The 23,290-nt window shown below is 36.8% G+C and overlaps 1 protein-coding gene across 1 annotated transcript in view; it reads right to left on the bottom strand.

The window, feature by feature from the left end:
- The window catches only part of LOC135773901 (AT-rich interactive domain-containing protein 3B), a 44,168-nt gene that overhangs the window by 14,139 nt on the left and 6,739 nt on the right, over positions 1-23,290 (bottom strand). Inside the window, exons 3-4 of the mRNA XM_065283790.2 lie at positions 12,458-12,532; positions 11,147-11,219 (exon numbers count right to left, since the gene is read on the bottom strand). Coding sequence (XP_065139862.1) covers positions 11,147-11,219; positions 12,458-12,532 — 148 coding nt within the window. The remainder of the gene's footprint in view (positions 1-11,146; positions 11,220-12,457; positions 12,533-23,290) is intronic.

Below are 23,290 nucleotides of genomic sequence, written 5' to 3'. Positions count from 1 at the left end.
AAAATCGCAAGCAAAACCTCACAGACAAATTTACATGGGCTGCATCGAATGAGCGCCATTTGTTTGGTCCACATCTGATGGAATGACGCTCATGATGTTTCTAAAGAAAATAAAACTGTCTAACTTCTTAATGGATGCTGGTGGTTGCCAAGATGTTGCTAAGGTTATCTGAGGGTTGCTCGGGCATTGCTCCTCTCATTTTATCCTTTATCACAAAATTTGACAAAATGTTTGGTCTTCAGAGTTGGTAGCCAGACTGCACTGATCAGCATCAAGTCTGATCTATCCAATCCATCACTGTACTTAGACCCACACTGTCAGACCAAATCAAATTTTTGTGCATATCCAATTGGAATTCAATTATATTTATAAAGTGTGAACGGCAAAAAAAAAATCTTTTCAAGTTGCATTCATATGTGATTCGAAATTCTGTTTATCTGTTTTAGTTCTAAATGCTCTGATCAAATCTGGCATATTAAGTGTGACATCAAAGTACCAAAAGATCTTGCAGTTAAAAATGAAGTTGTGCACACCTAACGCAAACCCCTCCATGCAACGTCACTGCTATAGAAATCAATAAAAATATTTGGGAAGAGTGCCACATTAACAAATCAGATCTGAACAGTTGTGATGCCCAAATCGGATATGCAAAAAACAATCTGATAATTTGAGTGACAGACATCGTCTTCATTTCAAAAATCTTTGCAATCTTTCTAAGTTGAAGTGGAGGGGTGTGGAACAGGGCCTAGCAGGAGCGGGCGGGAATGGTACGAATAAAACAGATGCTCTGGGATCTTAAAAGCTGCTCTCTGACACTGAAGGCTTTATGAAGGGTCATTTAGCCTGAGGTCACAGTGAGCCTATTAAAGGCCATATGAAGGATCGCTGCATCTGTGTTTGTGTGTGTGGGTATGTAATGAATGTGTAAGCACACAGACTGAAGAAGCCAATGAGTGCTGTGATCAATAAAATAAGGATGAATTGTTGATGAGACACAAACCCCCAACACAAACACAAACACATACACATAGATACACAATAGGAGCCTGTCCACACAGAGATGCATTTAGCTGCATACATACAAATGTTTGATCAAATCTGTGTTTCGTCCAGACAGATCTGAAGCCGCTATTTTTTAAACCCAGAGTGGACAAATCTGAAACCATTGCGTCTTCGTGTGCACAGCAAATCGGTACATTTTAGCCCTGTTCACGCTGATATATGTTCAATTGTTCATTTTTGTGATAAGTTTCATTTGAGCTAGTAATTTGATGCTTATAGAAATGGGGCGTGTTGTTATGACTTGCATAGTATGTGATTGACAGCTTCTCTGAGCGGACTGTCAGAGCTTTGAGGGAAGATTGAATATATAACTAACTATTCATTTTCGGTTTCTGTGTTATTTCACACCAACAAAATGAGTATTTAACCTTATTTTAGCAAGCCAGTCAAATGAGATGTTCAAGGGGCGTTGTTGAACTGGGCGAGAGCATTTGGGCAGAAGTTTGATATCGCGGTTCACTTCCCATAGATATGTATAAAGGCTAGATGTGTTACCGCGGAGTCTCTAACGTCATCACCTGGCGGCCATCTTACCACAGGTAGCTCGCTCACTCCTAGCATTGAGTTTAATGGTGCAGGTACTTTTAAATGACTAGAACCATGACCAAAACCATAACATTTTCAAACGGATTGGTTTCTTATAAACGTTAATACAAAAGTATAAGTATGCAGTGTCATAGGTACATCTTTGATGTTTATAACAAACCAAATCGTTTGAAAATCGGTAGAAAATGAAGCAAGTTATGGTCATTTAAAAGTGAGCGAGCTGCCTGTGGTAAGATGGCCGCCCAATGCGGACGTTTCACTCAATAGGCCAGCAGCCCTGGCGAGACATCTAGCCTTTATACATATCTATGGCGACTTCTCTCTGGGCTCCATGGACGATTTCTTCTACGCATGCCCTGGCTCCAAACTTTCTCTTTCTCCATCTTTTTTTTACAGTCTATGATTTCAGCACAGATAGTGAGGAGCTCCCTGATCTCTGCATTATTCTCGTTGTCAGTGTAGATCTGCATATAAAACCACCAAGTCAAAGAGCTGAAAGATAACATGTTGCGATGACACGCACGTCCTCACTACAACACACCACTTAAGGTATTGTTGCTGCCATTTGTTCACAACTTACACATTTCTAGCGACGACTTTTTACGGAGAAAAAAAAGATAGAAAAAAATGATATGGGATAGGGAAGCACTGGCTTCGTGTGGATGTGGCCTAAGACATTTGTATTTCTGAAAGCTCTTAAAGGAAGTTCAGAGAACATGTGTGATAAATGATCCTCAGGCCAACACATGTCATTTAAAAATCATCCAGAAGAGCTTTAGGGCCTCATGTCTGGCCAAAAACCTCATCTTATAATCAAACACAAATATGTAGCTACTAAAAATAAGAGTCTTTTTATAGATCTGCTTCAGGATGAACTGAGGAAAAAAGTGGAAGAAGCCGCACCCTGAGCCGTCCAAACACCCTGCTGTCTCCCAAAAACACTGTTTATAGTATAAATCACAGAGCAAACTTTAGCTTTTCTATGTAGGCGTGTTTTCACTTTCAGTCGATTCGTCTAAAAACTTCCTCTTCTTACCACAGTGATTCCTAGTCTCTCTCTCTGTCTGTGAAGATAGCAGTTGTTACTGTAAGTCTCATTAATCACAGTATGAGTTGGGTCTATAATCCACCCATAGAAACCCCATACACTACTACGGTTAACCCTAACCTACCACAACATAACATAACAGGCAGATGAAGCAGACATACAGCGTGAAAGATTGTGAGGTTCAGTTTTTGTCATAAATCTGCAAAGGGTCTTTGTGCTACAAACACACTGCAAAAAACATGCAGCATCAAATCAACATAATGTTTATGTTAAAGTAACATAAAAATAAAAATTCAACTTTGTAAGTCATGTCAACTTTTCACAAGCCAAAATTTAAAATAGTAGGTTGAATTGACTTGCAAAACCAAGTGGTTTTAACTTCATGTTGCATTTTTTTACACTGCAGAATAGTGAGTAAAAATACTTTGGATGCAGTGTAAGAAATAAATGAAAAAGATCGATTCATCTGCAAGAGAAACACCTGCGACACATAAACCACAAACTGACTCATTTTTGTTGTGTTGTTTTGTCTTTTAAAACAGATGTGTAACCTACTTAACATTTGACTGTGTGTCTCAGTGATGTGTTTGACAGAAGATTGTGTTGACATCCAAAGAGAAGATAATGCTGAGAAATATCAGAGCTGCTATCACCAAATACATCACAAGATAAAACACATTCAATGTTCAATGAATGATATGATTTAAGATGTTAGTGTACTTTGAATTCTATTACGGCTGTGCCATTAATCGTTTTTAAATTTTCAAAAACAAGATAATAATTGAGGTAAAACAATTATTGTGCAATTCAAATCTGATTTGCATGCTGCTGGACCGATGTGTTTGTTAATCAGCACTGCTTTCACACGTGTAGCACTTACTTAATAGAAAGGTTAAATAAATCAGGGTTCCCACACCTTAGTTAACTTCAAATTCAAGGACATTTCAAGGACTTTCCAGGTCCCATACCCTCAAATTCAAAGACTAAATGTGGGGACACATTTCGAGTGAGATCAAGGTTACATTGTGTAACCTTTTAAGATACATTGTTACAGTTCCCTTTCGAGGGAACTTGCGCTGCGTCACTGCGGTGACACTTTGGGGACGCCTCCAGGGGTAAGTGCGTCTGAATGTGTATATCAAATTCAACCAATGGTGAGGCTTAACAACAAAGACAGGGTGACGCGGGAGTCAGGAAGTATATCGCTATCTGAAATATTGCCAAAGACGGCGTTACAGGGACACAGGAAGTATGACAAGGGAGACGCAGCGTCTCGTTCCCTTCTCAGGTATAAATCAACATTCGCATACATTAGATTTAAGCATTTAAAGCAAACAGTTTAGCATGTGTGCTTAAAAAGTCTAGAATTTTTATGATATTATCCTAGACTACACAGGGAATAATATTGATTTTTTTGTATAAAATAGATTCAAGCAGTTTCAATGACCTGTATCTATTTATGTATATTTTCAAAAACTTCCCAGGGCCTTGAATTCCCCCCCCCCCAGATTCACAAACTGAATGGACCTGTGGGAACCCAGATAAATGCATGTTTTTAAAGTCACAGAGTAATTGTGCTAAATAATCGTGATTATGATTGTACCCTTAATCGAGCAGCTCTATATTTCATCCCCTTCACCTTACTTAAAGGTGCAGTGTGTAATTTTTAGAAGGATCTCTTGACAGAAATGCAAAAGAATATACAAAACTATATTATCAGTGGTGTATAAAGACCTTTCATAATGAACCGTTATGTTTTTATTACCTTAGAATGAGACGTTTTTATCTACATACCCAGAGGGTCCCCTAACATGGAAGTCGCCATTTTGTGCCGCCATGTTTTTTACAGAAGAAGTCTTAACGGACAAACTTTTTTACTAAGTTATCTTCAACGGTAATATGTTTGTCCTGTGGCGGCTACCGTAGCTTCTCTATGCATTTCAAAAGTGAAGGGTGAGCTGTAAACTGATTTGTTGGTTGCAATTTGCAACCTCACCACTAGATGCCACTAAAATTTACACACTGCACCTTTAAAGGGATAGTTCGGCCAAAAACGATATTAAACCCATGATTTACTCACCCCCAAGCTGTCCGAGTTGCATATGTCCATCGTTTTTCAGACAAACACATTTTCGGATATTTTAGAAAATATTTTAGATCTTTCTGTTCATTAAATGTAATGCTACGGGGTCCAGCAATAGTCCACGACCTTCAAGTCCAAAAAAGTGCGTCCATCCTTCACAAATTAAATCCAAACGGCTCCAGGATGATAAACAAAGGTCTTCTGTGGGTAATCCGTGCGGTGTTGTTGTAGAAATATCCATATTTAAAATGTTATTAACGTTATAAACTACCTTCCGGTAGCGCCGCCATTTTGGAGTGATGCGCATTCAGGATGAGAGCTTACGCAGCGTACAGAGTTTCTCTGCTGCTGCTCTGTGCCCCCGCCCTCCGAATTTGTCATACGTCACTAAGAAAAGTGCGTACACTACGCTAATACTCTCTCCTGAGTCTAAGATGGCGGCGCTATTATTGCTGGACCCCGTAGCATTACATTTAATGAACAGAAAGATCTAAAATATTTTCTAAAATATCCGAAAATGTGTTTGTCTGAAAAACGATGGACATATGCAACTCGGACAGCTTGGGGGTGAGTAAATCATGGGTTTAATATCGTTTTTGGCCGAACTATCCCTTTAAGGGTGGGCAAACTGTTTTGACTCGAGGGCCACATCAGATTCTGAAATAGTTTGTATTTATTCTAAATCAGCACGTACTACTGAGTAGTATCCTCAGTTTTAAATAACACACTTTCATATAAAAAACCTGTATATAAAAAACTGTATCTCTACTCTTATGCATATCACTGAAAATACATTGACCTCAAACACACCGCAATGTTTCTGAAGACAACTACATGTTGATGAAGTATTAAATCTGCACCACAGACATCAAAGGTCTCTCTTCTGAAAAATAAATGCCTAAAATGAGAAAAAGTCTTCTGTATGTGCAGTGCAGAAAAACATTGATGTATGAGTGTTTGCTTACTGCTTACGTGTGTTGCCAGATCTTGCACAAAAAAAGCAAGAAAAATCCCATGCTAAACTGAAACAAATCCAAATGCTTAACCATAAATCAAAATATTAGGACTGGCAACGCATCATTTTAATAAAACCAAAAACTTGATCGCATGATGGGCCAAGGCCAAAACACAGTTTAGGGGCACAATGGTACCTAAGCCCAAAAATAACGTGGACATGGCAACACAAAGGCAAGCATCCAACACACAACAGTTTATCTTTTCTTTGTATAAACATACCTCCTAAGTTAAGACGGGTATGAGCAAGTAACAGTTAGTAAAGGCTAATCAGTGTCTTACTTTTCAGATTCAAATTAGGCAAATCTAACTTTTTATGTAACTAACTAAAAAGTTTTGACCAGTCTTAAAGAAAGAAATAAGATAACTAAGTTGTAACACAAGTCTAAGCAGTTTCTAGATTAGACTAGAAGTCAAGTGTCTGTGATAGTCTCTTATCTGGATGTGACTCCGGTTACACCCTCAATGTAAATCTATGAGTCTAATAGTGATATACTAAAAGAGAGAGAGAGAGAGAGAGAGAGAGAGAGAGAGAGAGAGAGAGAGAGAGAGAGAGAGACAAAGTAAGATAAAGTGCATGATAAAGCGAGACAGGTCTGTGGTTTTCTAAAGGACACATGACTGTGGTGAAGGTTTGCTGTGTAAATTGAGATGTTTGTCCTACAGGGCAGAAATCTGAGTCTTGGTTCTTCATCATCTATCTAAACATCTTCCCAATGTTCGCCTTAAAATTTGTAAGAAAGCGTTTTTGTAAAGCTGCTGTTGTGTGAAAAGTAAATTTAATCAAACTGAACTAAAACTAAGACACACAAGGACTTTTTTAACCTTCACTATTATCTGTAGCGCTAACAAAGGTTGTGTTGGTGAGTTCACAGCTGTCACTCGTCTTCATGATGGACAACATGAATAAAGAGGTTAAAGTTCACACAGACCATGTCCAGACCTGTGCCATCATGACTTTATCTACTGTCTATCAACACATGAAATCTGTACCACAAGAGTCAACCAGAAAAACAACTTAATGTGTGTTTAAAATAAAAATTGTACAAACAAACTTCTACACTACACATGCACTACTGTGTATCACAAATGTTCAGATCTCATTCGTCCTGTGAAGTTTTTTATTTGTATTGATTTCTATGGCAATGACATTGCATTAGTAGGTCTATATTGTTTAACGTTTTTTTCGGTCAGTGTAAAGTGATATAAATATATGAGTTTGTCACATGACAGACAGATGTCTTATAAACCACCAGACAAATTGAAATGATAAAAACACCAAGTACATCAAATAAGTTATCAAAATCTGGAAAAATAGGCACGATTCTTTGCTCTCAAATACTGGGGGCGTGTCCTCTGTGGCGCTGAGACCACGCCCACTCACGGGAAAGCTGCCGTCTCTCTAAACTTTCAAATGGTGTTTGCGATTGTGTTAGGGGCTTTAGTCCTGCCCAAACAATCTTGAACACAGAAATGGGGAAAACTGTTTAACGACCTAACTTTGAAATGTAGTACTAAACCAGGGGTGTCAAACTCATTTTAGGCTGAGGGCCGGATGGTAAATAACGCCATGAAGTGCGGGCCGGATAATTTTTTTAAACCTTAGTGTGCTGATAATTGTGTTAAAATTAACTAAACAAACCAATTAATTTGTTTGTTTAGCAAGAAAACCGGAGAAACACACAGCTCTGTGAAAACTACATTTCATAAGGTCACACTCATACTGTATACTATACACACAAATTTACATCTGAACAAAATCCACTGGCCTTATAGGTTGAAAAGCTTTAATTTAACTTCTTTTGCCTTGATGCCAAAATTATTTATAAACCATTCACTTTGGAATATATTTGTAATGAGAACAGTCATTTAGAAAATGAAAATGCTACAGTAGATGGGGCAGTGGCCCAAACCAAAAATGGCACTATGGGGGGTGGTACTATTATTATGGTTTTAATAAAGTATTATAAATATTATGTATTATATTACTAGCATCAACTTAGACAAGTGATTATAATGGGAAATATAATAACAAGCATTTAAGGGTTACAATCTGCTAAATATTCAATATGATTTACCTGCTGGCTTGATGGAGCTTTGAATCCATGTTTGCAATGTTGAACTGCTGCTAAAAGCCTCTCTTTCCGTTCTCTTGTTATTTTGTGAAGGCATTGGTGTTTTTTGTATTTTTTGTCTACAAAGTGTGCCAACAACAGCAAATTTAGTGTTTATATTAACTTAGATCTGATCGGGAACATTAAATCCATTAGACAAGCATTGTAACGTTAATAAGAATGTGGATATTTTGTTGTTTGCTTGCTATGTTGTTAGCACTTTTAGAACACTGACAGCAAATCATTACCGGAAGAAATACATAAACATACTTACAAATTACTAATTCTGCGGTTTAACAACTGATATAATGTAATGAATCTACCTGTTAATGCAAAGAACTTCGGAAACTGTCGTCTTCGCTCTCCAGGCAGAGAGTGGACACAGAGATGCTGCGGAGCGGGCGGGAAAACACGAAGTGGATTACCAGAATCGGTGGATCTTTAGCGGAGCAGTAACAATAAAATGGCAAGATTTTTGGGCACCGTGTTTAGTCTATGTTCCGCGTTTTGCTGATTTCTGCAAGTCTCTCATATTAAAAACGAACTAGACACCCGCCTAAAAGTGTTTTTAAAATATGTATTTAATATTTAATAATACTGTATAAATCATCACGCGGGCCGGATTGGACACCGCATGTTTGACACCCCTGTACTAGACAGTCTTTTTGCCGTGTCTTAGCAATACATTTATAATGTGTTTACAAACTCTGACATGACTTTACATGGAGAATAATGAATGCACATTGACAACAATGCAACAACCTTGATTCTGCAAACAATGACTAAAGCGTTTACGTCTTTGACATGAGCAGACTGAAATGTTTCATGTGATATTTTGCTGTTTTCACCTGCTAAATATAATTAGATTTAAATCTGATACGCACACATTTCTGACGTGGACTAACAGTGTGAATGTAGCTGCAGTACAAAGTGTTTACTAAGCACAGAGGACAGATTTACACACAAATAAAACACGCCACTACTATACAATACAGAGTTACACAGCAACAAATTCAGCGGCTGTCAATAGAGACTTCTGCTGATGTGTGTGTGCGTTTGTCTTTAAATAGTTCACGTGTGTGAGCTTGCTGTAGAAGATCAATCACCCTTAACATTCAGTGGCCCCTGAAGGTCCTCAACATTCAGCACAAATAAACACAGTATCATGATCCTCAGACACACACACGCGCGCACACACACACACACACACACACACTTCTGCTTTTAAGACAAACAAGTGTGCACATGCACGAGAACACCGAAAACACACTGACCACTAGGGATGTAACGATTCAACCGTGTGTCCCATTAAAAATGCCTGTCTTAAATTCATGCACAGCTTGTGCGTGTACTACGGCATTTGGTCAGTAGGAAGTCCTTTTCAATCTAAAATCATAATGGGTCTCATTCATGAAACATTCGTAAATATATGAGTAAATATGTGAGTGATTTGCACGTAAACAGACCTTCCCGAAAACTCTCCTCCTGATTTACAAATACTTCGTAAACGTCAGATTTGATAGTTAAATGTGTGTATTTGTTAATGAATTCCAATCAGTCGTACATGGGACGCGCGTGCACGCTTATTCTCAATTACCATAAATCCCGCCCATTAAATCCGACTGACAACTATATATGGGCATCATATTATGACACCAAACGAATGATTTCAACATGTCTTCTTAAAAGCAAATGAAAAAGAAAAATGTATCAGATGCAGAAATTGAAGTTTTATTATCAGAAGTTAATTCAAAAAGCCAAATTTTATTTTCAAGCATACATAGTGGCGACTTGGGTCCTAAAAAAAGGAAGCTTGGCAGCACATTACAGATGCTGTTAATGAAATTTCATCTGTTAATCAAACAGTTCCACATTAGTTAACTATGAATTAGTTAACTTCGAAAAAATCTTATTCAAAAATAAAAAATGTATAATTTTAGAGGAAATACACAAGCAGTTTACATTTGAGCAGATTTAACTTTTCACAAAAGAACTGGTCTGGGCAACCTGATACAACTCATTAACCAGTCTTCATTCTCGGCAAGTAAGTCTGCGCGGTCTCTAAAAATACGCCTTTTGCGCAGCGCTCTGCCAAATCTATATATTAGCCATCGTAAATGTGCCTGATTTTGGCCATTTTATAGGAAACAATTTCCTTAACAATTTCGTTTGCCCAGCCCTATTGAAATCAATAATTTATTTGATTAAAGTGTTCTGTTTGCAGATGCTATTACTGGAGCTTATCATAAAAGTTAAAAGAAAAAACGTATATAATTACTGTATAATATTTTTTACAAAATGCTGTGTAATATGTACATGATTACGGTGAATTAAAATACAGCCTTATTGATGAGCAAAACGTTCGGATGTTAAACACACAATTTAAGCGTGGCTGGGAGCAGGTGTAGATTTCTTTCGTACCAACTAACATTTGGAAAATACGAACATTTTCATGAATCCGAAAATGTACGCCAAAAGGACTTTACGAACGATTTACACAAAAATTCGTTCTGCTCGTGTTTCATGAATGAGACCCAATGATGCAATAACGTGCATTTAAAAAAGCAACACTCGTTAAACCAAACATTTAAAATATTCTTTATTATCATGAAAATACCTGAAACAATTTGAAGAACAGCGATATAAATATTCCTGTAGACATTTCCTGGAATAGCATTCGTAATGCTACTTCTTTTGTGGCACAAAGGGAGTTTCTGCACGGGAGTGCCCCCTGGCGTTCGGATGTGCCTGGATTTCACCGTAATTCATTCAAAAAACACGCATTTGCAGGGTTAATCGTTACACCCCTACTGACCACATTTACAAGTATATCCGATCCTGGATGTGTTTATAAAAATTTCAATACTGAATTCTAAAATACTACTAAAAGACTCTTTCCCTGCCATTGAAAAGTTTTTACAGCAATCTATATTTCCGCAATTATCCACTAAGTGGAGCTCTTACACAATTTATAAAACACTGAAGCATCCACTGATCCAAAAACAGTAAAAACTGATCTTTTTTTTATCTACCCATATTCAAGAGGTGATAAATAGAGAACAAATAAAGAATGGTAGGATTAAACAGGGTTTTTTTGTTTGAAAGCAGAGGGTCTGGTCTTTCATTTGATATATTGTTTGTTTATATATTTAAAGAAGAAAACTTTTAAAGCATTAACCTTTTGTAAAAATCATAAAAAATGCTGGTATTGGTTGACTGGGAAAAAGCTAAGCAGTGACATGATGTTTACTCACTAGCAAAATATTTGAAATCTCTCACCTCTCTTCTGCATGAAAGTGAACAGATCATCAAGAAAATCTTTTCTCTTCGGATCACCGTCAATCTCATATAACTGCGAGAAATCAATATGTGGTATTAAACATCAACAACATTTACACATACATTACAAAATATCTCATTCATTCTTAAACAGGCTGTCCTGGATGCTGACTGGTTAATACAGAGGACAATTGGTCAATATAAACACAATATAATGTAAAAGTAGAAGTGAATTCAAATCAACACTGAACTCAAATGCACATCTACACCAGCTGTGATAAAAATCGATTGCGAAATGACGTTGTTTCCATCAAGCAAACACATATATATTGAAGTTGGTAGGTTTACTAAAATCATTTAGATCCACTGCACTAGGCATTATTTTTAACCGAAGGAAACGTAAGAGTATTATCCAAACATTAATGCCAAGGAGCGTATAATATAATGGCTAATAGTAGATTATTTTAAATAAAAAATGAGTATGAGTGTTTTCCAAACATTATTGGCAAGAAAAGCCTCTAATAGTTGGGAACAGACACGTATTGAGGGGTTCCTGGGAGGTTTTAGTTCATACTGCATCATCTTCAAATAATAATTATGTGACTTACATCAGTTGACCTGACCTAAAAATGCAAATAAATGGTTTCCATTGCAGTTTTGCAAAATACACTTCTAAATTGTCTAAAAAAATACTGAGCACCTAAGATGACATTGGAGTAAAAAAAAATCAGAAGTTTAGTTTCATGTGCTTAGGTAAAACCTTCATGTGCAGAATTTTTTTTTTAAGTTTAGTTTTGCATGCTCACATGAAACTTTCACGTGCATACGTGAAACTATCGTATGCACATGCAAAAGTTTCACGTGAGCACGCGAAAGTTTCACGTGAGCATGCAAAAGTTTCACATGAGCACGCTAAAGTTTCACGTGAGCACGCAAAAGTTTCACGTGCACATGCGAAACAAAAGTTTGTTTAATTTTTGCTCCATGTCCCCTTAGAGGCTCCGTAAGAAAAAACATCCCAAACGAGCGTTTATTTATTTATTTATTTATAAGGGAGTTTTTCCCAAATCAATGTTTCCACTGTATTTTCATTTTGCAGGGTCAATTTAGCGCAATTTATAGGGTAATAGATACGCAGCTAGTATAACAGTATTAACAACATATTGACCATTATAATAATATGATTTGTAAGTAGAAACATTGAGAAACAAAATGAACAAAAATGCATGATGAAATGTTCATTTTACCTAAGAAAAATCTCAATTTTACAATTTTTTTAATAGAAATTGCAATGTGTGGTCTTATACTCACTCTTGCAAAATCTCTGGAGGCTTCACCTCTTGCACGAGCGTTCTCAACATCATCTGACCAGGATACATCTCCATTCTGTACACAAACACACACATGTCAATTCTCAGGAAATAGTAAATAAAAGTTGTTATCCTCTCTTTAAACGGCTTTTCCCTTCCTTGTGACCTCTGACCCAGTTTACAGGCAACACACATTTGTTTAACAGGAACCAAATTCACAGATGATGTCATTTTGTGCCCCTCTGCTCTGTTCTGCTTTAAAACCTCAGTAAAGATCTCAGTACTGATGAGGTTCTTGACTGCTTCATCCAGCTGCACAAACTCATAGTCACACATTCGGTTCCTGCAGGAGAGAAGCTATTCATATATTTCACATTAGTCTAAATGTTCAGCACTTTTCTCTTTCAGGTCAAATACTTTCACAGGAGAGTGACAGAATCTTGCTGAACTGCTATATATCTACCTGAAAACAGATCCCATTTAAAGAGAAACACAAAATAATTAAATAAAAAAAAGCAGCTTTACATTCATAGAAGCAGAAGAAAACACAGAAAAATCAGTGGACAACATAAGAAGCAGAATACAGTGGCTAAGATTAAACCATAATAGCGAACGAAGTAATAATGCAACGTATAGAAAAGAGTTCAAAGTTAAGCCAATGTCAGCTGACCAACATGATCTCATGGAAATCCGTGTTATGGAAATTTCTTTCACTTCACTTTACTTGTGACCATGTCACGGAATTCAGCTTTTTTTCCGTGTCACTCCCATGGATTTCTCGTGTCATTTTATGTATTGTTTTCTCTTTTTTTTTCCTATTTTCAAATAATTTTTGCTTGGGGTAAGTGTTAGATCTGGGGTTTGAGTTAAGATGTACTTTTATGTAAGGATGTACTTTTATGTATTGGTTTCTACATGTCTTTATTCCGCTTTTAAAACTTTTCTCGTCTGGAGTTGGGGTTTGGGTTAGGATGTCTAAAAATGTAACAGAAAGTGATTCTAACCTAGTGTTAATTTTGTCACCTATTTTTTATTTAGTCATTTTAGTCTAGTTTTAGTCAAAAGAAAACTCAATATATCTTAGTCAAGTTTTAGTTAAACATTTTTTGTCTTTTTTTAAATGTATTATTTCTGAGATTATTTCTGATAACCATTTCAGTCAAATAGTGTTTCACACATATCAGATATTGGTTGAATGTCATAATCACCTGGCAAAATAAACTTGTTGAATGACTTTTGTTGAATGCAACTTTGTTAAACGTGTCTGGTTTTCTGATTTAAGAGACAGGTTCACAAATGATATCAACGCTCGTGTTCGCTCTCTATGCGTGTTGTGTTCTTGCTCGATGTAGTTTCATGCAACAGCCACAGGCTCGTAGAAACAGGAGTATGAGACATGTACTAACTTGAGCAACAGCGCAAACTCATTCAGTGTATTTTGAAGGCATAACGTAACAGCTGAATATTTTATCTCTAGTAGAGAGACGATTGTAGATGAAAATGAAGAGAGATTTTATTAGTTTAGTTTTATTTTTTATTTTATGCAAAACATTTGAGTCTCGTCATTTTTTGTCCACAACATAGCATGTTAATTTTGTTTTAGTCAGCGTTTTTGGACATCCGTGCAGTCTCGTCTTAGTCATGGAAAAAAGGTAGTTGACGAACATATTTCTCGTCTTGTCTCATCTGACGAAATTAACACTATTCTATCCCTAACCCCAAGCGACAATGGTAAGTAAATAGGAAAAAACTATGAAAAAACAACACATAAAATGACACGAGAAATCCGTGGGAGTGACATAGAAAAGACATCTCTGGTCCTAAATTCCGGGACAGGGTCACGGATCAAGTGATCAAATTTTATGTGACTATAAAATGGATTTTTGTGAGATCAGGTTGCAGCTGACTCCCCAGGGGTTGAAAAAAACTCCTTTGGGAAAAAAACCTGGCTTTTTAGTCAGGAAAAAGTCCTAGAAGGAAAAATGTATATAAATTAAATAGATACATTATTATATAGATCTGTTATATACTATATAATAGTAAAAAAAATTATGGGAATTAAACCATTTATATATTAATCTCATACAAAATAAAAGTAATTTTTTGCATAATATATGAGTTTGTGTGGGCTCCAGACTAACTTTTTTCACTACGAGCACAGTGGCCCCCAACTGAAAATTTTAGGGGCGCAACCTAAAAATTTAGGGGCACACACCGTAAATCAACATAACCAAATAATCACATTTCTACTAATGTCCACTCTATTACTAATATTTACTTTGATGATAGATGCAGAAAGTACAATGTGCTATTTCAAATTCAGTGTCACATCACAAAAAAAAGGTAAAATTTACTGGTCGCACATGTGCGACTACATGTTAAACTCAGTGGCACACTCTCAAATTTTGGTGGCACAATGCCACCATTTGGTGGCAGTCTGGAGCCCATTGTGTGTAATTATTATGTATATTTAACCACACACACATACATACATTTAAGAAATATTTTATTTATATATAATTTTTTATTTATATATAATATAGAATATATAAAAATATAAATAAATATATATACACATGTAAATGATTATAACACAAACTTATATGTTTTGCAAAAAATTACTTTTATTTTGTATGAGATTAATCTAGATTAATCTATGCCCAGCCCTAATAAAAAAATATATAAATAAAAATAAATAAATATATAAATAAAAATAAATAAATATATAAATAAAAATAAATAAATAAATATTATATATATAATATTTATTTTTATTTATGAATAAAAAATATATAAATAAAATATATATAATATATATAATATATATATATAATTTTATGGGAATAAAACACATATATATTAGGGGTGGCACGGTCCATGAAAAAAATCCGAACCGTTCGGTTCGCTTGTCTCGGTTCGGAGCGCGTGTGTACCGCACGGTTCAACGGTTCATGCCCTGTATGTGACCTCAGATAGCGTGTTTCCCTTTCGCGCGAAAGAAGAGGTGACTGGTTTGGAGTATAAGTACTGCAGGTTATGTTACGTGTAGAAATGGCAAGTGGGAGAGAAAAGGAAGTCTGCCCGCAGTTGGAGGATGCGCCAGCGTTGTATAAGTTTGGTGTGGAAACATATTTTTATTTCATGTTACCTATGATGACAGCGGAAATAAAACAATAGATTGAACTGCAGTCTGGGTTGAATGTGCTCGAACAGCCACAGGAGATCGCCTTCTCTCCGACCATTTATCTAATCTGAGGTACTAAACTCTGTTTTACGTCTTTTCGTATTCAGCGCTATTTTTAGCCTTTCATTGATACAATTAAAGCGGCTGATTTCCGCGTAGTTTCATTTTGCTAGCGTGTGAAAGTTGTTATCTTATTTTAGAAATTGCCCCTCAAAGTAATCAGGACAGAAGTGGTCAAAAGTGGACAAAAGAGACGGATGTAAATATTACAGGTGTAAAGGTTATGTTTCTTTCTCGTCCACATAAACTCTCAGTATTAAAGCAGCCTCTCAGTGATAAATCTAAGAGCTACACTGAATTTGGCATTTTAATAAATGCAAGTTATCTTTGTGTGCTAAAAATGCACATAAAGTTTATGTAGATGGCAATACACATTCTCTTTTTTGCCAAATAAATGAAAAGCATGTTGAAATCATCAATGTCTTCCCTCTTGCTCTATCAAAATCTCACCTGGCTTTCCTCAGAGATGGTCCAATGTGCTTAAAGTCAAATTCAGTTTGTGCATGATTACATGATATAACTTTTTTTTAATACTGTATCCTAAATTATGGATAATTAATACATTAATAAGATAATACATTTCTGGAGTGTTAAAAATGTAAAGAAAAAATAACAACAAGAACCGTACTGAACCGTGAACCGTGACCATAGAACCGTGATACGAACCGAACCGAGGGTTTTGTGAACCGTGCCACCCCTAATATATATGTCTTTTTATTCCCATAAAATTATATATATACACTTTACAAATATTTAGATTAAAGGGTGCGGCCGGTGGTCATTGGTCAGACATCCACTGGGCATCACGTTGCAGGAAGGCCAGTAGATAATGTGAGCTTCCATAACAAAAAAAAGTTGTGAAGATGCAGTGAAGAGGTGTCAGAGAGAAACAGATGATGTGATGAAGAGGAACAACTCAAATCATAAAACCACAAAGAGCCTTTGAGAAGAAATATTGATGTTGATTCATTTTCTCTTAAGATCAATATCAATATCAGCACTGGAGTTTGGTTACATGGCTAACCTATGCTCCTCATGAAGTAGTAAACACATATTTCTGTGGAAATTTCCTTTGAGACATCAGTGACAACGTGTGAATCTTACTGAGCGGTGTATTGACTATATAGGCAGCAGGATTTTAAGTGAACTGGATCTCAAACAAGAACCATCTATGAGTGTGGTTACATGCACAAAACAAGCAGATATCTATAAAAAATATAGACACCTGTTTTATGCGTTTACATGCAAATCAATAAACCGGCTACGCAGAAAACTGCCTTCACCCCAGATTTAAAAATTTGTCAGGTTTCTCGCAGGCAGTGACATCAACACTCATCACACAGGCGCAAAGTCATTCAAAAAAAAAAAAGGGAAATCTGTCAAAAGCTAGACTGTTGTATCTCAGAAGTTTTTTATTTTGCAGTTTCTCCGTCACTTGCATTCGAGAGGACACTTGTATGCGTTACTTTACGCCTAAGGCCCTGCCCACACGTACACAGGTTTTTCACAACCATACCTTTTTCTATGTAGTTTGGCTTTTTATTGTGTTCGTATCAGGTGACTAAAACTGCACTTTTATGAAAACTACTGCCAGGGTGAAGATTTTTAGAAACTTTGGTTGTGTTGTCATGAAACCAGAGTTTTTGGCTTGTGACGCCAATGTTTGTGTTGTTGCTAGACTCTGTTAAAACTTCTTGTTGGCCATTTGTTGGCTTTGCATGCTCTTGACAGCCCTTCATCACGGTTTGTGCGTGTTCGTTTGGACGTGGAGATTTTTTTTATCAAAGGAGGGAAAAACTCAGTACCTGTGTACATGTGGACTAGGCCTAACTTCGTTTGTGACGTTTATGTCTTACATGCGGAGGCATTTGGGCAAGATCAAAACTGCGAGAAAGCTGGTACAAAATTGTGGTAATGGGCAAAAATATATCGATCGGATTTTGATTTTGCCGCTTATGACATTTTCCCATAAAGATAACAGTTTTACATGTTTACATGACCTCACACGTTATCAGTTCATTAAGCATGATCCGAGTAAGACTATGCATGTTTGTACAAAGATGACGTAGCAACGTATGCGCATGCATTTTGGCAACAGACGTATGGCGAGAATCAGCAGCGTGTCAAGCCACGCGAGCGGATTAAACAACACAGACACAAAAAGTTATTTTAAAAAGTTGACTTTATCAAATGGTATCGGGCTACCAGATGCATGTACTATAGTGGATATAGTGGATAGAAGAAGTTAGCACATGGCCAAATATATAATAAAAAATACAAATATTGGTGCAACTGTAAACGCAACAACCAGACATTTTGATGCTGGGAAACCGTTTTGATAAACTTTCTGAATTGCTAATACGTGAGAACCACTGCGCGAACCAAAATGCGTGCGCAACTATTTGATTGCGTGGGCTGTAAAAGGGTCTATTTGTAACTCATACAGTTGTTGTTTATGTGTCTACAGTATATGGTTTTTTAATATGCTTTAATTCATCATTTAACATCATTGCTAAGTATTTTCTCCATACACGAACTACATCACAAACATGTAATCAATCACAACATAACAGCTGAGCGAGTGGATCAGTAGTCTGAGCCATAGATATGTACGGATGCCCTGCTTCAGCGCTGCTCACATGTGCAGGGTGACTGCTTTAACCTGTTAACATAATTGCTTAAAGATAAGTGCTGCAAACACGCAGTTCACGTATGCATCGTGTGACATCCAACTTAGCCGTTATGTGTCCGAAACTGCCAAGTATAGCATCTATTTACATATATATCTATGGTCCGAGATGGTGCGGTTGAGTGGAGGCGGGGTCTAATTTGCATAATTCATAGATCTGCATACTAAATGAGGCAAGGGTTTAGAGTTACATCTAAGCAGTTTTAAGCATGAAGAAATTACTGTCAGAGGAAAAGCTTTTACATGCTATTATAATGCTCAAATATGAGTTTCAAGTGATAAAATGTTCGTCTACAAAAAATGATTGCAAATATCAAAAGCATTTTGTACCGACTATTAAACAGTTTATTTAGGAACAAATCCTTATCAATCAAATGAAGGCATACCCATTTCCATTAAGCAAAACAAGACAAGCCCCAAATTTGAATAACTAGTCTTGAAATGTGATCTGTGATCGTGAGCCTTCTGTCACGTCACCTGAAGTTAACACAGATAGATGAATGTCAAACATAAGACATATTTAACCTCTCCTGGCTTTATCCTTCACATATTCAACACAATCCAAGTTTATCACGATAGCATGTGAGGTACAAAATCTAAAATTGTCCGCTTTTGAGGTCAGAAACCAAACAACTGCCATCTATGGCAATATTGACCAATGAATTTCCATGACCTGTATACTGCGGAAACTGAAGAAGAGACTGCTGGTGCATCACAAACACCTTTCCTTAAATTCAACCCGTTTGATTGCTTTGGTGTGCAACAAAAAAACTTTAAAGAAAGAAATCCCAGAAATATTGACCATTTGATGCGCAGTCTTTACATGATGCGTCTGATAGATTTATTATTTAAATGGTTTACTTTTTGTACAACTGAAATGACATTCTGTTCTCTCGATTTATCAATCCAGACATTGTGAGTTATCGACTGCATTTCTCATCAACACACATTACTGTTTATATCTACTAATGCATGGATTTGATTGAACTCAAGCTGAATGAATGACAGATTATCAGACATCTGCTATACTCTCCAGACAAAGCCTTGGGCAAACATATGCAGAATCAGTCAAATGTCTGATCTTACGTGGTCAAACACAGATACACATGCACTGCTTTCATTTGCCTGTTAAATTGTCGTTCAAATCTCCAATATTCAAACACGAGCCCACGCATGCAGAAACTGAAACGGGTACGTTCATAACCGAGAAACGATGAGGATGAAACCTGGAGAAACTCCTCACCGTCTCAACTAAACAAATCACAAAGCAGAACTGTGAAGATTGCAGAAATAAAACCAGAATCTGTTGGGAGAACCTAAAATAAAGACTGAATAAAAAAATGTTTTAGGTGAGACTGAATGACTGTTCATGTCAGGTTATTCAAACAAATTCATTTTCTCTGATCTGATTTTTGGAATACAGCACTTACATCACTGCTAACCCCAGCAAAAAGACTGTGAAATAAAACACCACGTCTCTCTCTCTCTCTCATTCAATCTCACAGTCTCTCGGCCACAGCAGCGTCGTGTGAAGCATGTCAGCGTGCTGCTGGTCTGTTATGAATCATCTGCTCATCTGGACCGGCGCTCAGGCATCACAAAACAAAAGACAACAATCACAGCGGCCCGTTCAGACCTGACACAGCACTTTCATCACAAACGGGTTATTTCAGCTCAAAAAAAAAAGTTCTTAGTTTTTCCATGATATTCATTTTGACATTCACGCATCATTTGTGCTGTGCAAATCTGCATCAGGTCGGTTTTGAATGCATTTTCCTCTGCGCAAAGTAAACACCTGAAGGCGGTCAGGAGGTCATAGACTGATGATTCTGTATATACCTGTGATGTTTCTCTTCATTTTGTGATGTTAACTGTTAAACATCAGAAGGTACTGAAGGTCTGATCTAACCTGTAGACAAAATCAGACTGTGGATGGTTCAAATCTGGTTTGACTGGTTCAAATCACAAGAGCCCAAAAGAGCTGAAGTCACTGACATGATATGGCTTCAATCCTCCGATTACAGGTGACAATATTTAATGATATAATATTAAACAGTATGATGATGTACTGTAATATAACGCAACCAAACAGACCAATCTTCATCTTCTCCTCATCCTCTCTAAATACATGCAGATCTCTCTAATTGCCATAAGACAGAAGATACATTACTATTATCAGATTAACCGCAGTCTGACGGAGGATTTAACTCTGTAATTGTGTTTGGCTTCCTTTGGGTGGGGCAACACTTACAGCCCACCCAGCCCTAATTTACCCTGTAACCCCCCACACACACGTGATAGATCTATTTCTAGCCCCGAGGAATCTTCAACAGTTGACTGTCAGGGGTAAAACTCTACAACATAACCTAAACACACACGCAGGCGCGCACACACACACTAAATATGTGCGCACACACACACACTAAATAAACGCGCACATAAAACACACTAAACACACACACAAATACACAAACTAAAAAGAAAACAAGATTACATAATCCAAGAGTTTTCATATTTTTTTCGAAATGCAATTTTGTGTGCACATGATGGTGTTATTTTTGTTGCATCCTCGGTCTCTGTGTGTGCGCGCATGCGCGTATAAGGGCACTCAGTAGTGCATACACGGAGAGACGCGTTTCAAAAAGCAAGCGAACATAAAATCTTTCTGTTCTTGACAGGGCACATACAAAGAAAAGGATCTCCACAAAAAAAAATCAAAAAAATAATAATAATTATATTTAATTTATACAATAAAGACAGTGTTATGATTAATTTAATTCGATTTCTGTACCAAATGCTAATTTCAAACCCTACTTAAATGTGCAACTTTGTTCTTTTACTAAATGTTTGCAATTTCTTTATTTGTTATTAGTCTAGATTTTTCCCACCCCTTTTTGCTGATGCGAAAAATAATCTGATCCGTGCCTTAAAAAACTGTAATGTGATCGGAACCGTGAGTTTTGTGATCCGTCACACCCCTATTAAAGTTAGTACACAGTGATAGCCATAAATAAAATGGTACTAATAATTGGCATAATAATTTCTTTCTGTGTTTCGGTTTTCGGACTTGGTTTCCTCTTTTTCGGCTTTCGGCCAAGAATTTTCATTTCAGTGCATCCCTACTAATTTTCCCTGATTTCTTTCTTTCAGAAGAACCACATGCATGCATTTTAGTTTATGATAAGATCATAATGAGCGTGTGATGCTCTGATCTGTAATGCTGGTGAATGATCTCAGTGCTGATAGTGACAAGCTCTCCGATCTCTGCTTCAGTCCAGTTTGCAGATATTTCTCATTGTGAACGCTAATCTGCGTTTAAATCCCTGCATCAAAGAGTTGAACCATAACATGCTGGTATGACACGCACGTCTTGCCCCTTATGGCATTGTTTCTGCCTCTTGTTCCCACAGAATACTTTCTGTGAATGTTACGGGATCCTCTTTACGGGGGCAATCCCAGAAATTTTCTGGGACCAAAGTGCTTTATGAACAAATGAAAAATGTTATCTTGGTAAAAATACCTTTTGTACTATTGCCTCCCTAGGACAAATCACTTTACTGTTTCCTAATCTTTGTAAGTAGCTTTGGTTAAAGTGTCTACTAAATGCCTAAATGTAAATGAACAGCATACCACACCATCATACTCTTCATGTATGCAGTATACACAACAGGATGTATACTATGAGCAGTATGTGCATATTCTGAATGCATGAAATACTCAACAACGCACACTGCTTAAAATACTAAATCCCACAATGCAATGTGCAACAAAGTGTGATTTTCGCATTTATTCCTGCTTGCTTACTTCATCAGATAGTTTGAACACATTACATCCTAACAGCTTTAATCTCTGGGGATGCATGTGAACGTGTACAGCAGTAAATCAGACCTGTGTTTACAGGTTTACATGTAATGAATGACACAAATCTTGAGTTGACAGGACTTTAAACAACCACATAAAAAAGCCACAATCCCTCAGTAGTGTTCAGTTCTGCCACATTCACTGGGAGAGGCCACCATATGAAAATAAACCATTCAAATATAACTGCATCTATCAAAGTCAGTAAACAAACTACTAACTAAACGTCGAAATACACATCTCTTTAAGATCCTATTAGATGAGTTAATCATCAGTTTCAGATATTTCCACAAACATTACTGATGTGCATCCTAAGATAAAACACTGACATATATTGGATTGAATCAGAAAAAAGATGAATATGTTGAATTTTATAATCTTATGTGCAAGAATCATTTAAATTTTTTTCATCATGCAGAACATTGAGTCATGGGATTCAGGTATCCGTCCAGATCAACAGCGCGCTATATAAATAATGAATGAGCTTTTACTGCAGGAGACAGACAGGATATTGCTGATTGGAAAAAGAACGAGTTAATTTAATTATTTATAGGAAACAATACAATGCAATTTGAAAGTCTAAAGGTCACCAGAAAAAAGCTGTGTTAGCAAATTCTGATTTTAACACGGTTCAGGACATGACAATACCTCTGCATTCATCATGCATGATGTCTAAATGAACGCTTCATGAGATATAACACAACACAAACCCATAAACACACACATTAAGAACCGTGATGGTGGTGACTCACTTATGTCAAGTCTTTCTGTGTGAGCGAGCGCTATAGACATTGAGCAGGTGTTATTAAACCTCTATTCATCACGTGAGATTAGGACACTAGCAGAATGAGCGGCCCCCTCTGGACCCCCGGGCTGAACAGAGGATTATCAGGGTCAGCTGACCTGTAAACTAGTCCCATGTATCACAGTAAAGCCCTGACAGATCTCTTAACCCTCGCTAGTGCGACCAGCACATGACAACTTCATCTACACTCTTGTTTGATAATCATTTACTCTGATAGGTGAGGTCTGCACTTATACAT

Source organism: Paramisgurnus dabryanus, chromosome 9, assembly GCF_030506205.2.
Source record: "Paramisgurnus dabryanus chromosome 9, PD_genome_1.1, whole genome shotgun sequence".
Lineage (NCBI taxonomy): Eukaryota > Metazoa > Chordata > Actinopteri > Cypriniformes > Cobitidae > Paramisgurnus > Paramisgurnus dabryanus.
The sequence above is the reverse complement of the archived record's forward strand: the minus strand, read 5'-3'. Positions and strand labels throughout refer to the sequence as shown.